Source organism: Hippocampus guttulatus, chromosome 10 (genome assembly GCF_054856545.1).
Source record: "Hippocampus guttulatus isolate MCC_2025c chromosome 10, RoL_Hgut_1.0, whole genome shotgun sequence".
NCBI classification, from domain to species: domain Eukaryota; kingdom Metazoa; phylum Chordata; class Actinopteri; order Syngnathiformes; family Syngnathidae; genus Hippocampus; species Hippocampus guttulatus.
The window spans coordinates 6368181-6380434 of NC_141270.1; the positions used below are offsets into that span (position 1 = coordinate 6368181).

Below are 12254 nucleotides of genomic sequence, written 5' to 3' on the forward strand. Positions count from 1 at the left end.
CGACCCATTTCAGAGTCCCTGTTGAGTTATGTTGTCATCCCAATTTTTTTTTTAATCCACCAAAAATTCTAACACAGTGTCCCTAAAGGTAAAACAGCCACACATAGTGGAAAATCTGTTAGCAATTTCAGGACTCGAGAGTGTGACCTGTCTCCAATTTTTAAGAGTCTAGGTATGACAAGACTCATTTATGCAGCTAGGTTTTGGGTCTTTGAAGACAGAAATAAGGTTGTCCTAATGGGTCGAAAATGTGCTAGTTGTAATTGTTGCATCAGATTTTCAGCCTTGACAATGTTACCTGTGTATTAAGAGTGCCATCTAAGTGCAGAAATATGGTGGCTACAAAGGGTCAAAGAGGCACAGAAAAATGCAAATCATATATAAAAGTGTAGATCTGTTGTCAATACACGTAAAAAATTCACAACTATTACCTGATTTATTTCTGTATTGACATTTTTGCAATACGCAGCTTTTATTGCAGTGCATGCCATTTGGATTCAAGCAGTAAACCTGAAGATTTAAAAAAAAAAAATCAAGATTTGTCAAGGACAAACAGGTCCCAAAAAAGAATAAATAAAAATAAATAATCTGGGTGTTGGGCAGGGGGGGGGGGGGGCAGGTGCAATTGGTGGCATATAAAAGGCACAAATCATCAAGGTTGAATGGATGAATGGAAAAACATATTTACAATGATACAATGCAGGAACATTTTGATGACAAAACACTAAGAAGCTATGGCGTTTAACATGCTTGTCCAGTTAAGTGGACAGGGACTGATAAATAAATAGGACATAAATAGAAACAGCGCAAACCTGTTAAAGTTCATAAAGAACACTGAGATCATTGGAGTGCACCATTTTTTTTAGTTTGCATTGTCAAGTTCTGTCACAGCCATGTGGTTTCTTTTGATCATGAAAATAATTCCCCGGATCATTCACAGATCCCAGAAAAGATTGTACTGTATTAAAAAACAACGTACAAAGCCTTGTCGGGGTTTTTTTTCCACTGTTCACAGTGCTTCCATGACAACTTTCCCAACCTCTGCTTGAGGGAAGAGAACACCGTGTGAAAAATGAGAAGAGGAGGAGCACCAACTGAGAACTGCTAAGGCCTAGGCTGCTCTGCTGTGAAAGAAAAAAAAAAAGACAACCATTACTGGAGCATGGCATCCACTAATCCAAAATCAATGCTTCAACATACTTGCACTGAGCTGATTGAAAGGCCTGTGTGTGTGTGTTTGGGCCTTGTATGTGGTTTCTGTGTGTCCTGGATAAGAGTCCTTCCTGGGCTCCTAGTATGAAAATGAAACAAAAAAGTACCATTTTGACACGGGTAGGAATAGTATTTGGATGGAATGAAATGAACTTACCATATTCCCGGAGACCACGCCGAGACACCCGAGCAGAGTCCTGTTGGTGTGGGAAGTGCCCCACCAGAACTTGAGGCTTGCGGCGCAGTGCGCGTCCTGGTGAGGGAGCCAGAACCCTGGCCAGGCCCTGTCAAAAATAAGAGCAAAGATGGTTTACAAAAAAAAAAATGCGAAAAGGCACTTCTAGTGATCTGAAAAAGATCAAGGTCAAGATAAATCATTCCTAAACCTTTCCCACCTTTAATGTGAGCTTTGACCTGTACAACGCAATAGAAATTTCAAGATTCTTTCAAAAGGGGATATAAACATAACTGAAATCACATGGATGCAAAAGTGTGCACACCCTCATGACCGAGGATGTTGCTTTGTTCAGAGCAACCCAATCACATTCAAACTCATGTTCAACAGGGGTCAGCACACACCTGCCACCATTTAGAGTGACCCTAATGAACCCTAAATAAACATCAGCTTTTCTAGTAGGCTTGTCCTGCCCTTTTTGCTTTCTCGTGGAGGTTTTTTGAGGAAACTGTTTAGTTTTTGGAACAGCTCATAATTCCCTTTACATTGACAAAGCATCCTGTTCTAGATGAACAAAAACAGATTAAAAGTACGATGCTGACATGACTATGCTTCACTGTAGAAACCCATTTTCTGTACAACAGACTATGGAAGAAACAGCTTTTTTTTTTAAATCTCCAAATAGACTTGTCAAATTGCAACTGCATCCTAGTCTTCCCTCATCTCATGCAAAACCATCTTTAAATAACCTATGGTCGTGTGGAAAAAAATATACGCAAGTAAAAGACGAGTGTTCAGAATGACGTCTTTTTCACCTATGATCAGCTCTTTGATTTTCTCACTGATTACACTTCGAACTAGAATAAATGTAGTTTCCAGGGGCAAATCACGACTCCAAATGTTTTCCTAAAAGGTTTCTTTTTTTTTGTCATACCCCTCAACTGTGTCTTCCGCATAGTCAGGGCGACGTTGAGGCAGCAGTGCCTCCAAGCTGGGCACGTCTTCCTCCTCCTCTTCTTCCTTGCTCACAGCTGGGACCTCAATTTCAGGAAACGACGCCTGGAGGAGCTGACGAACAGGAAAGAAAAGTTACCAAAATGGCCAGTCTGCATATATTAACATTAATATATTAACATGTGCCTGTGAGCTGAATTTCTTTTCTTTGTTTTTCCTAATCCAAACTGTGTTTCCCTTACAGGAGCTTAGCCTGGGGTTGTTTTCTTCCCCCCTGCCCTTTTTTTTTCTTGTAATCTGCGAAAACAATGACAATAATGCTATTCTGATTCTAAATGTGAAAGGAATTTCAAATGAATATTTATTAGAAAAAACGTTTTTTTTTGTTGCTGTTATTTTATTTTATTTTTTTAATAGTACTTAGGTCTTCTGGGAAGGATGCAAAGTAATAGTAGAGGCAGAGAAGGACCCCAGCTAAACTTCAGTAATAGTCATTTCAAAGTTATATGACAGTTACTTTCAACATGTGGCACCAGTACCTCTGGTGATACTTGGGTTCACTCTAGTTGTAACTTTGTAGTCCAATTTTCCTACATTGAGACACAGTGTTAATGTTCAAACTGTGCATGATGTTACAGTAGAACTATGATGCTACTGTACTTTAATGTTGGTCATGATGGTGTTACTTAGAGCGCTCGTATTTGATGTATTACGTTGCAAATTATTTTGGGGATGCCACGCTACAGCTCACGGAGCCCATTTTGAGCAGCACTGCCTTAGACTACCTGAACGCTGCCTACTTGTTGCATGTGGTCATTTTGGTCTTTAAAGTCGGGCCACTTTTCAGCGCCATCTTGCTGGGTAGTGGCCGAGCAGAAGTCTGCAAAACTTTCGCTCAGGGGGAGACCTGGCGGATCCCCGGAGTTGTCGGCACAAAATTGCGAGGACTGCTTAGAGGTAGGACACGTTCCCTGAGATGAGGCACATCCATCTTCTACCATGTGATCATCATCATCATCATCGGTGTGGTACCCGTGGGAGGCAAATGAGGACATGTAGGGTTCCGAGTCATCGGACGGCCTCTCCAATGAGAGGCAGTCCTGATCCTCGGCGGCAGGGGACATTCGGTTATTGTCCTGAGTCCTGAGATCGAGGCGATGGTTAGACGATCTTGGTTCGGAGTCCATGATGACATCTCGTGCTTCCTTCAGATCATGCAAGGGTGTCGTGGCACCCGTGAAGCTGCAACACCATGGGTGGGTCGCCTGCTCTGCGAACACAGCAAAATCGGCGAATCCCACCTCCCCGCCAGGGGACTCGCAGAAGCCATTAGTAAGGGGCAAAGCCGGCCCACCGGGCGGTTCTCCTTGGCGAAGAAAGTTGCGCTTGAGGTGGAACAGTGGATCAGCGGAAGTGGGGAGGCCACAAGAGAATCCCCGAAACTCTTCCTCGTCTGATTGCGCCACCCTGATTTCATCATCCAATGAAGGGCGAGCTGCTGGGTGCTGATAGGTCAAAATGTTTGGCTCCATTCACTCATTCACTTGGAGGAGAAAGAAGACGGCAAAGATTAGTGTGCTAACACAGCTGTCCAATGAAATGGTTACAACAGATCCAAGATTACTTTCTTCTTTGATAACACTTTTACAAAGAAGCTGGTGGAGGAAGATGTAAAAATGCAGACTTGACGGTCTGGCAATTGGCATTTATCACCTTTGAAAGAAAACCCACCGAAGGCCACGGTGTGCACTTTCACGCAGCAGCAGTGCAGAAAATTGCCAGCTTTTACACCAAAAAGATATTTCTTTCACACAGCCATTCTGCAAAACTGCCACAATAGATGAGCCGGGACTCCATCTTTGCCTTTCACACAGAACGCAGTGAAGGTAGTAGTCACTTTAACGTAGTGACTGTAAATAATGACAGCGTTGATAGTCGAAAGCTTCTTTTAGGCAGCTTGCAAAGTGGCCGCATGTGAGCAATTTAACGATAAATCTCGGATTCTATATAACTAAAGAGTTAACAACTAAAATTTGGATTCCCATATGTTTTGCATTAAAACGTTGGCTAGAAATGTTCACTGCTTTTAAAGAGTCATAACGTTCTTAATATTTGTCAGAATAAAAGGATGCTTTTTATCACTGGAATATTAAAATATTTGTCTAATAATGCTGGTTTCATGTAAGTCAATTAATCATTTAAATTTCACACTCGTACAGGCAGTAAGACGCTTAACGTGGTCACTTATCGTTTGATTGACAGGTGTCCTGGCTAGGAGCCTTTACGTACAACCAACAATCAATACAATACACTAAAAGGACCACCACCAACTATCTCGAAAGCAGACTTTTGACGAAATAACAACAACCAGAATAATGAGGAAACTCATACTTAATCCTAAAAATTTTACTTTCTGCCAATTTGTCAAAAGGCAATTTGATGGTAAGTTATCAGTTAGCTAGCCCGTTTGATGTCGTCCAAACAATAAACACACCATTAATGACTACATAGTAATACAAAGTGAGATTTTAAAACATGTACCTGTCGATCTTATTCACGTTGTTTCTCCTTTGCGTGTTTTAGCCGATTACAAATTTAGCCATTATCCCCGAGTCGTGACGTCAATGTCGTCATATGTAAGCGCCAACTAAGGTGGTCGATTATGTGTGACGACATCACAAGCGCGATCAAGCTGAGTTGCTTGAGCACACTGCAACTTGCTGGACAAAATAATAACTGCAAGCTACTGGATGCGGCGGGGGGGGGGCGTTTTAATTTTTAATTAATAAAACTTGTTCTTAAAAAATTACATTAGTAAACATTATTTTCGTTTTGTTGAAATTATTCTCACTGATAATATGAGGACCAAATCATCCATCCTTTTCACTATTTGGTCGGCAAACCCTTTCAGTATTGAAGCGAATATATATAATTCCTAAAAATATTTGAAAAAAAAATTTATCCGAAAAATATAATACTGTAACACAATGTATGGACAGTGAGAACACAAGCCATGGACGGTGTTTATTCAGTTGTGGGACGTTTGGTGCTGAGAATACTTTATTCTTTTTTTACCTACATACATGTAGTTACGTGAATCCATTTATACAACAAATGCAGTACAGTATTAATACATTCAAACCAAATACCGATGTGATGTTTCATGTACATCTTGCTGCCTACATTCTTGCTGCTGGAGGCTGTAAATTTCCCCAGTGCGGGACAAATAAAATATATCTTATCTTATCTTATCTTATGTTTTGCATGATTAATCCACAGTATCAATACGCCAGTATCACATACCTTGATATGTTGAATCCTTATCACTCACAGTATGACATTGATTCAAAAGTAACACATTTTAGTACTCTGTTGCCTTGTATCGTTGATTCATCATCGCTTAGAGTATCTTTACATGGCTGACAAATATTGAAATTGTTGGATCATTATTGCTCACAGTCCAGTATCAGTGCACCAGTATCAAGTATTGTAACGGTATTACCTGCAGTAGTCGAAGCAGGTATTAAATATCGTCATTTTTATGTGACATATTATTTCTGTATATCGGTAACAATAATTTTGATCTGCCGTATCGTTATTCCTCACAGTCCAGGATCAACACCACGCTCACATATTTTGATGTTGTAGCTTTATAGTGCACAGTACGATATCAACACAGGAGTTATCATAGATCCATATTTGGATGTGTGGTATGATTATCTTTCACAATTGTGAATACAAAAATCTAAAAGAGTTGTAGTAAAAAAGTGATTTTAAGAGTGTTTGGTGAACAAAACTACACATCAGAATGCTTAAATGACGTCCTGATGACACACAGTGGAGGTCCTGACATGTTCGGGGGAGAGCGCCTTGGGTCCTGACCGACAGGCACGTCGGACTAACATGGCCACGGCCAAAACGGCAGCGCTGCAAATGTACGAAGCGCCACTGACCAAGAAAGTTGCCGTGTAGGTTCCGGTCACATCCACCAGCCAACCTGAAGAAAGACACACGAATCCCATATTAAGTAAAAATGTGCTTCTAAAATTAGATAGCTCATTTCAAGAAATTAAGAATAATTCATGTATTTAAATTGTATTGTTTATAATTCCTGATACTTAACTAACCGGTTATAATTAACACATCATTGAAAATAATAACAATAAATCTAAATTAGTGTATTTTATCAATATTTTTAGATAGTATTTGATTAATTCCAACAAAGCAATTAACAACCTCTATCATGAAATTAATTCATACAAATGTTGAAATAAAAAAACGCTCAAGTCTCACCACCGATGGGTGGGCTGACAAGGTAAGGCACACCATGCAGGAAATAGACCACGCCCAGGGCTGAGGCGAGGTAAGCGGAGCCCACGGCGTCCGAAGTAACCACGGGTAGCAGTGCCACATAAGCGCCGTCAAAGTAGCCGTAGACCACGGCGAACATGGTCAGCGGGACGAAGGAGTGGAGGAATGGAAGCCACAGGCAGCTCAGGCCCTCCACCGCTACTGCTAGCATATAGCACAGCATACGGTACCGCTTCAGACACCTGCAAAGGACACCACGGAGTGCAGTATCAAATATCATGTTTCAACATGATAGAAACAGAATCAATACACCAGTATCAAATGTCGATACTGTATTTAGATGTGTAGTACTATTATTATCCTTTCAAGTACATTATTATCTCAAGATGTACAGCTGCTACTTACTTCCTGTCTGTGATCCAACCAAAGGTAACGTTACCCACGATACCGCTGATTCCAAATATGGACACGATGAAGGCAGCCTGCTTGTGCTCAACCCCCTTACTGAGGGCAAAGGGAACCAGGTAGACCACTGGAGTACTACATCCATACGCCAAGAACAGTAAGGACAGGCACAGAACGAGGAAGTCAGGGGATACTAGGAATCCAAAGTCCTTTCCCGACTGGAAGCATTGACAACGACCTCGAGGGGTGTTAGTATTCACTAAAGGGTCATAATGCTTGGGTTCCATCATAGTAACTGCCATTTTGTTGCAAAAGCTATGACTCTCCACGGTGCTAACCAGCTTTGTGTTGGCTAGCTCCCTAAGCGTGTCACCCGTGAGCGTGTTACTAAGTAAAAGGCATTCCGCTGGCTTGAGATCCATTATACTGACATTGGGGCCATTGGACAAAAAGGCTAATGTGTTTCCCTGGGCTAGCTTTTTAACCTCAGCTTGGTTTCTGTTCTTCAGATGGCAGTTTGTCAGAGCTTCGTTAGCAATTAGGAGTCCTTCATTGTAGCTGAGGGTGCTCATTACTGGCGTCTTTGCTGGAACTTCTTTGCCTTCTTCTTTGGCATCGTTGAACTCGTGAGGCATCCTATGTAAGGAAAACATACACACAAGTTAGCATTAGGTGCTCACATTAAAATTGGAACAGCTATCTTGGCTTGGCATTAAGATGAGGGTAGTGGTTGTTAAAACACACAATGTCAATTTATCTCGCATTATGTACCAATTGGTGCAAATTAATGTTTCATAATACATACCTAGAATAAATCATTAAAGATAGCGGGCTAATATAATTAGCAAGGTAGCTATCCATCCATCCATCCATCCATCCATTTTCCGAACCGCTTAATCCTCACTAGGGTCGCGGGGGATGCTGGAGCCTATCCCAGTTGTCTTCGGGCAGTAGGCGGGGGACACCCTGAATCGGTTGCCAGCCAATCGCAGGGCACACAGAGACAAACAACCATCCACGCTCACATTCACACCTAGGGACAATGCTAGAGAGTTCAATCAGCCTGCCATGCATGTTTTTGGAATGCGGGAGGAAACCGGAGTACCCGGAGAAAACCCACGCAGGCCCGGGGAGAACATGCAAACTCCACACAGGGAGGCCGGAGCTGGAATTGAACCTCTGCACTGTGAAGCCGACGTGCTAACCACTGGACTACCGGGCCGCCCAGGTAGCTATCCATATCAAACAGATATTTTGAGGTATGATATCATGATATTTCTGAGTATCCACATCCAAATGTTATATAGATATTTTATATCATCATCACCCAAAGTTCAGCATCGCATATCAACATTTTTATTTGATATCATGAATCCCTACAATTCAGTAACGACACACAATGTGTGCTTCAGAGTTATTGATTCATTTCAAGGTATTCAAAATTAACTCACAGGCTAATGAGTTATAATGCTATTTCTCATGATCCCACCTTCGCTTCTGGCCGATCTCCACCACCGGCCTCATCAAAGCTCCACACACGCACAAGTTGGAGACAAAGCCCCCGAGGATTAGCAGGGCCCCCCTCCACGAGTATTGATCGATGAGGAACTGCACCACCGGAGCCAGGATGAAGGTCCCGATACCGCTGCCTGAATGACAAAATGTGACAATAAAGACGGAGTGGGATGGTGGAAAGGGATGATAACAAAGTAAGGCCCCTACCAGACTGGGCGATGCCATACGCCAGAGCTTTCCTCTTGCTGAAGTATCGGCCAACCATGGCAATGGATGGAGTGTAGCTCAGAGCAAAGCCAAAACCTAAAGGAGTGAAGTATCAATACAACAATATCAAATGTCCATATTTTCCATGTGTCGTACCATTATCATTCATACCACAATGGCGATACAAGGCAACAATATCAAAAATCTATATTTTGTTATACTGCTGTTAGTCAACATTTATCTAAGCACAACTGAGATTGATAGTTTTGTTTTATGATATCATTATTTCTCGCAATCCAATATCAATCAATACATCAGTAAAAGCGATATTTTGACGTATCATATTACTGCTCACAGTGCAGTATCAAATACATATCAAATATCAACACTGTTCACTTTTATAGTACAGTACAAATACACCAGTATTAAATCATATTTTGATGTCCTATCGTGATCATTTTTTGTAGCATATCAATACACCAGTATCAATTATACATTAACAAAGTAGATATGTTGTATCATTGGTCACATAAAATATTGATATTATGTGTGCTATTACCATCAGTATTGTATCAAGGACATACTACAGTAATCCAAAGTAAATATAAATTTCTGGACGTATCATGTTGTCATCGCTGTTAGTGTGTCAACACATTAGAGTATTAAGCATTAAAGCATTAAGCAGCATTAAAGTCGCTATTTAGATATGCTGTCTCGTTATTTCTCACAGTGCAGTATAACACATTATTGTTTTTATGTGCAATATCACTATCACTGTCAGTCTGGTATCAGTAGACCAGTATAAAATATACTGTATATTTCAAATCTATAATTTGTAGTGATACACCAGTATAAAATACTGATATTATGTATGCAATATTGTTAATGCTAACTGTACTGTATCAATACACCAATGACGCCGGGGACCCAAGGACATACGTACCTGTTAGGATACCCATCGAGACGTAGAGATGTTCCACACTGGAAGCGAAGCAGCTGATCACCAGACCCACCGAGGACAAGAGGCCTCCGAGCATTATTGTGGCTCTGCATGACAGACGGTTGCTAAGGAAACCACCCAGAGGTGCTGGAAAAACATGATGTCTGAATTAAGCAGGCGGCAATACTCTTATTTATTTATTTGTTCATTTATTTATTTATAAATCGATATTCAATTTTAAAAAATGATGTGTTTCATTACCACAGAGCATCGTGGTGCAATCAATGAGGCTGTGGAACCATGCCGTGGTGGAATAGTCCCGCCCAAAGTGCAGCTGGAACTCCACGAAGAAGATGGAAACACATCTGGACACAAAGGACAGTGGACATCATTATATAATAAAAATATATCAGTAAAAAATATAGTAGGTATCATGAAGCGCAGGAACTTTTATTAATACTGGTCCATGAACACTCGCTGTCGAGCAGTAATGTAGATCAATTTAATTGCTGGGATTCTTTTGTAGCTTGTCGCTAGGCAGACATTGTAGGATACAATCTCAACCGCTCCCATAGGCCAATGAAAACAAAAACACATGAATAGCAGCAGTGCTTTTTATTAAATATCAAACATGTTAGAATTATCTCGTCATGATTTTTCATCTATCATTTTATCTCTTCAATATTTTGAAGTGGCATATCATTTCATCTGTTGGTACAGGATCAACACACCAGTATCACATATCAATCTTTTGATGTGTTGTGTCTCTTTGATGGCACATCATAGTATTAGTAAAGTAGTATCAAATCAATATCTCTCAACATACAGTATTGAAAGGCTGGCATCAAATATTATGAATATTTTTAATGTGTTTTATAATTTACTGCTGCCGATTACAATACAATATTGATACAGTCCTATATCAAATGTTCATTATCACTGTCAGTGTAGTATTGATACAACAATATCAAATAGCAATACATATCGTATTGTTAACTCTTACCGCACATTATTGATACAGCAGTGTCAAATCATCACATTTTTACCAGTCATAACATTATGGCTCACAGTCCAGCTTCAATGCACCAGCATAATATATCAATACATTATGTATCATTTGATATTGTCGAGAGTGACGACATACCATATTTTGACATGTCGTATCATGTTCGCTGTCAGATCATTTCATGATTTTGTTTTATTTCATTTATCCGAAACAAAGTGTCAGGTCAGGAAGTATGCGGACTGTGAAGCCTTGCACATATTGAGTCTTGCATAAGCGTGCTTATATAATGTCATGTCTTCCACTGGTCTTGGTGTCCTTTGATAACCAGGAGGTTATCAAAGGACACCTGGCACTCATTCACACTTATCTTTTTTTCTGATTTAAGAGAAGACTACACCTCTGGAAAAAAAAAGCATCGCAAGCATTGCTCAACAACAAAATGAACAGACATCATTTTGTAGGACTTAATCTATAACTTTGTGTGATGCAAATGTGCTGACTTTGCAATTCAAAAGAACGTGTCAACATGGAAATGCCTCAGTAGGAATTTTGAGTCTTAGTGGGAGAAAAAAAAAGTTGGTCACACTTTAAGCTGTTCTGGAATGAGCTCCTGCCAAGGGAAGGAATCATTCGTTTTAGACCATTCTTTTAGTTTAATATTCATTTTTGATTTTATTTTACTTTTTTAATATATGTGTTCGTTTGTTGAGGGTGGGACGGTGATCCACTGGTTAGCATATTTGCCTCACAGTGCAGAGGTGTAGGGTTCGATTCCAGCTTCGGCCTTCCTGTGCGGGTGTTGCATGTGCCTGCGTGGGTTTTCTCCGGGTACTCCGGATTCCTCCCACACAACAAAAACATGCATGGCACGTTGATTGGGCACTCCAAATTGACCCTAGATGTGAGTGTGAGCACGAATGGTTGTTAGCAATTGGCAGCTGAGGTGGGCTCCAACCGCTCCCCCCGCGACCCTTGTGAGGATAAAGCAGATTAGAAAATGGATGAATGTTTGTTGAATTCAAGATAAAAAGAGATCACTAAGAATCGTGTAAATAACGTAAACTATAATTCTCAGACAACCGTTTGACCTTGCTAGCGACGGATGGACAGCAATATCGAAATAGATACATTTTAAATGAACCCCAAAAGTTCTGTATTAAACATAGTTTCATTTCATTTTCTCAATTTATGATGTGGTTTCCCTGAGTGTCTATTTTTAGAAAACATTTTCCTTCCTGTTTTATTTTGTGAACTAAAACATATGTTTAATTGTAGTTTTAGTCATTTAACTCTAGTTAACTACTTTGTATAATAACCTTGATCTCTGTCGGATTAGTAGCGGCAACTATATAAACTGAGAATCACACACACACACATACACACAAATGCACACCTGGTGACTGCACGTGTGCAGATGGTTGCGAGGAAACAGGCCGCGACGACCATCCACCCCCAGCCGCCCTCCTTGGTCACCTGGCCCTGGCGCTTTTTCTGCACGTTGACAGCCATGGCTACCGACCAAACATGGG

General features: G+C 40.6%; 2 protein-coding genes across 4 annotated transcripts; both read right to left on the bottom strand.

The window, feature by feature from the left end:
* Positions 1 to 422: 422 nt before the first annotated feature.
* Positions 423 to 4972, bottom strand: LOC147199056 (uncharacterized). 3 transcript variants are annotated; one of them, XM_086122848.1, is made up of 6 exons: positions 4883 to 4972; positions 3142 to 3884; positions 2322 to 2455; positions 1370 to 1496; positions 1201 to 1291; positions 423 to 1124 (listed from the first exon to the last, which is right to left on the bottom strand). In XM_086122848.1, exons 2-6 carry the CDS (start codon positions 3871 to 3873, stop codon positions 1105 to 1107), a joined length of 1104 nt encoding a protein of 367 aa, XP_085978974.1. In that variant the 5' UTR covers positions 3874 to 3884; positions 4883 to 4972; the 3' UTR covers positions 423 to 1104. The 3 variants fall into 3 exon arrangements, with proteins under 3 accessions (XP_085978974.1, XP_085978973.1, XP_085978972.1); XM_086122847.1 differs by having other exon boundaries at positions 423 to 1121; positions 3127 to 3884; XM_086122846.1 differs by having other exon boundaries at positions 3127 to 3884.
* Positions 4973 to 5384: 412 nt separating this feature from the next.
* Positions 5385 to 12243, bottom strand: LOC147199057 (monocarboxylate transporter 12-B-like). The gene is made up of 8 exons (XM_086121984.1): positions 12119 to 12243; positions 9981 to 10084; positions 9723 to 9866; positions 8780 to 8875; positions 8547 to 8706; positions 7058 to 7693; positions 6635 to 6894; positions 5385 to 6338 (listed from the first exon to the last, which is right to left on the bottom strand). Exons 1-8 carry the CDS (start codon positions 12232 to 12234, stop codon positions 6154 to 6156), a joined length of 1701 nt encoding a protein of 566 aa, XP_085978110.1. The 5' UTR covers positions 12235 to 12243; the 3' UTR covers positions 5385 to 6153.
* Positions 12244 to 12254: the final 11 nt, after the last annotated feature.

Excerpts from the sequence above, each read along its gene's own strand:
- LOC147199056 (XM_086122846.1), bottom strand. The coding sequence starts at position 3,873 with ATGGAGCCAAACATTTTGACCTATCAGCACCCAGCAGCTCGCCCTTCA. Across the intron at positions 2,456-3,126 it reads AACAAGTAGGCAGCGTTCAG|CTCCTCCAGGCGTCGTTTCC; the intron begins GTAGTCTAAGGC and ends CCTGTTCGTCAG. Across the intron at positions 1,292-1,369 it reads GCGTGGTCTCCGGGAATATG|GAGCCCAGGAAGGACTCTTA; the intron begins GTAAGTTCATTT and ends TTTTCATACTAG.
- LOC147199057 (XM_086121984.1), bottom strand. The coding sequence starts at position 12,234 with ATGGCTGTCAACGTGCAGAAAAAGCGCCAGGGCCAGGTGACCAAGGAG. Across the intron at positions 8,876-9,722 it reads CTCGATGGGTATCCTAACAG|GTTTTGGCTTTGCTCTGAGC; the intron begins GTACGTATGTCC and ends TCACTCCTTTAG. Across the intron at positions 6,339-6,634 it reads TGTCAGCCCACCCATCGGTG|GTTGGCTGGTGGATGTGACC; the intron begins GTGAGACTTGAG and ends GTCTTTCTTCAG.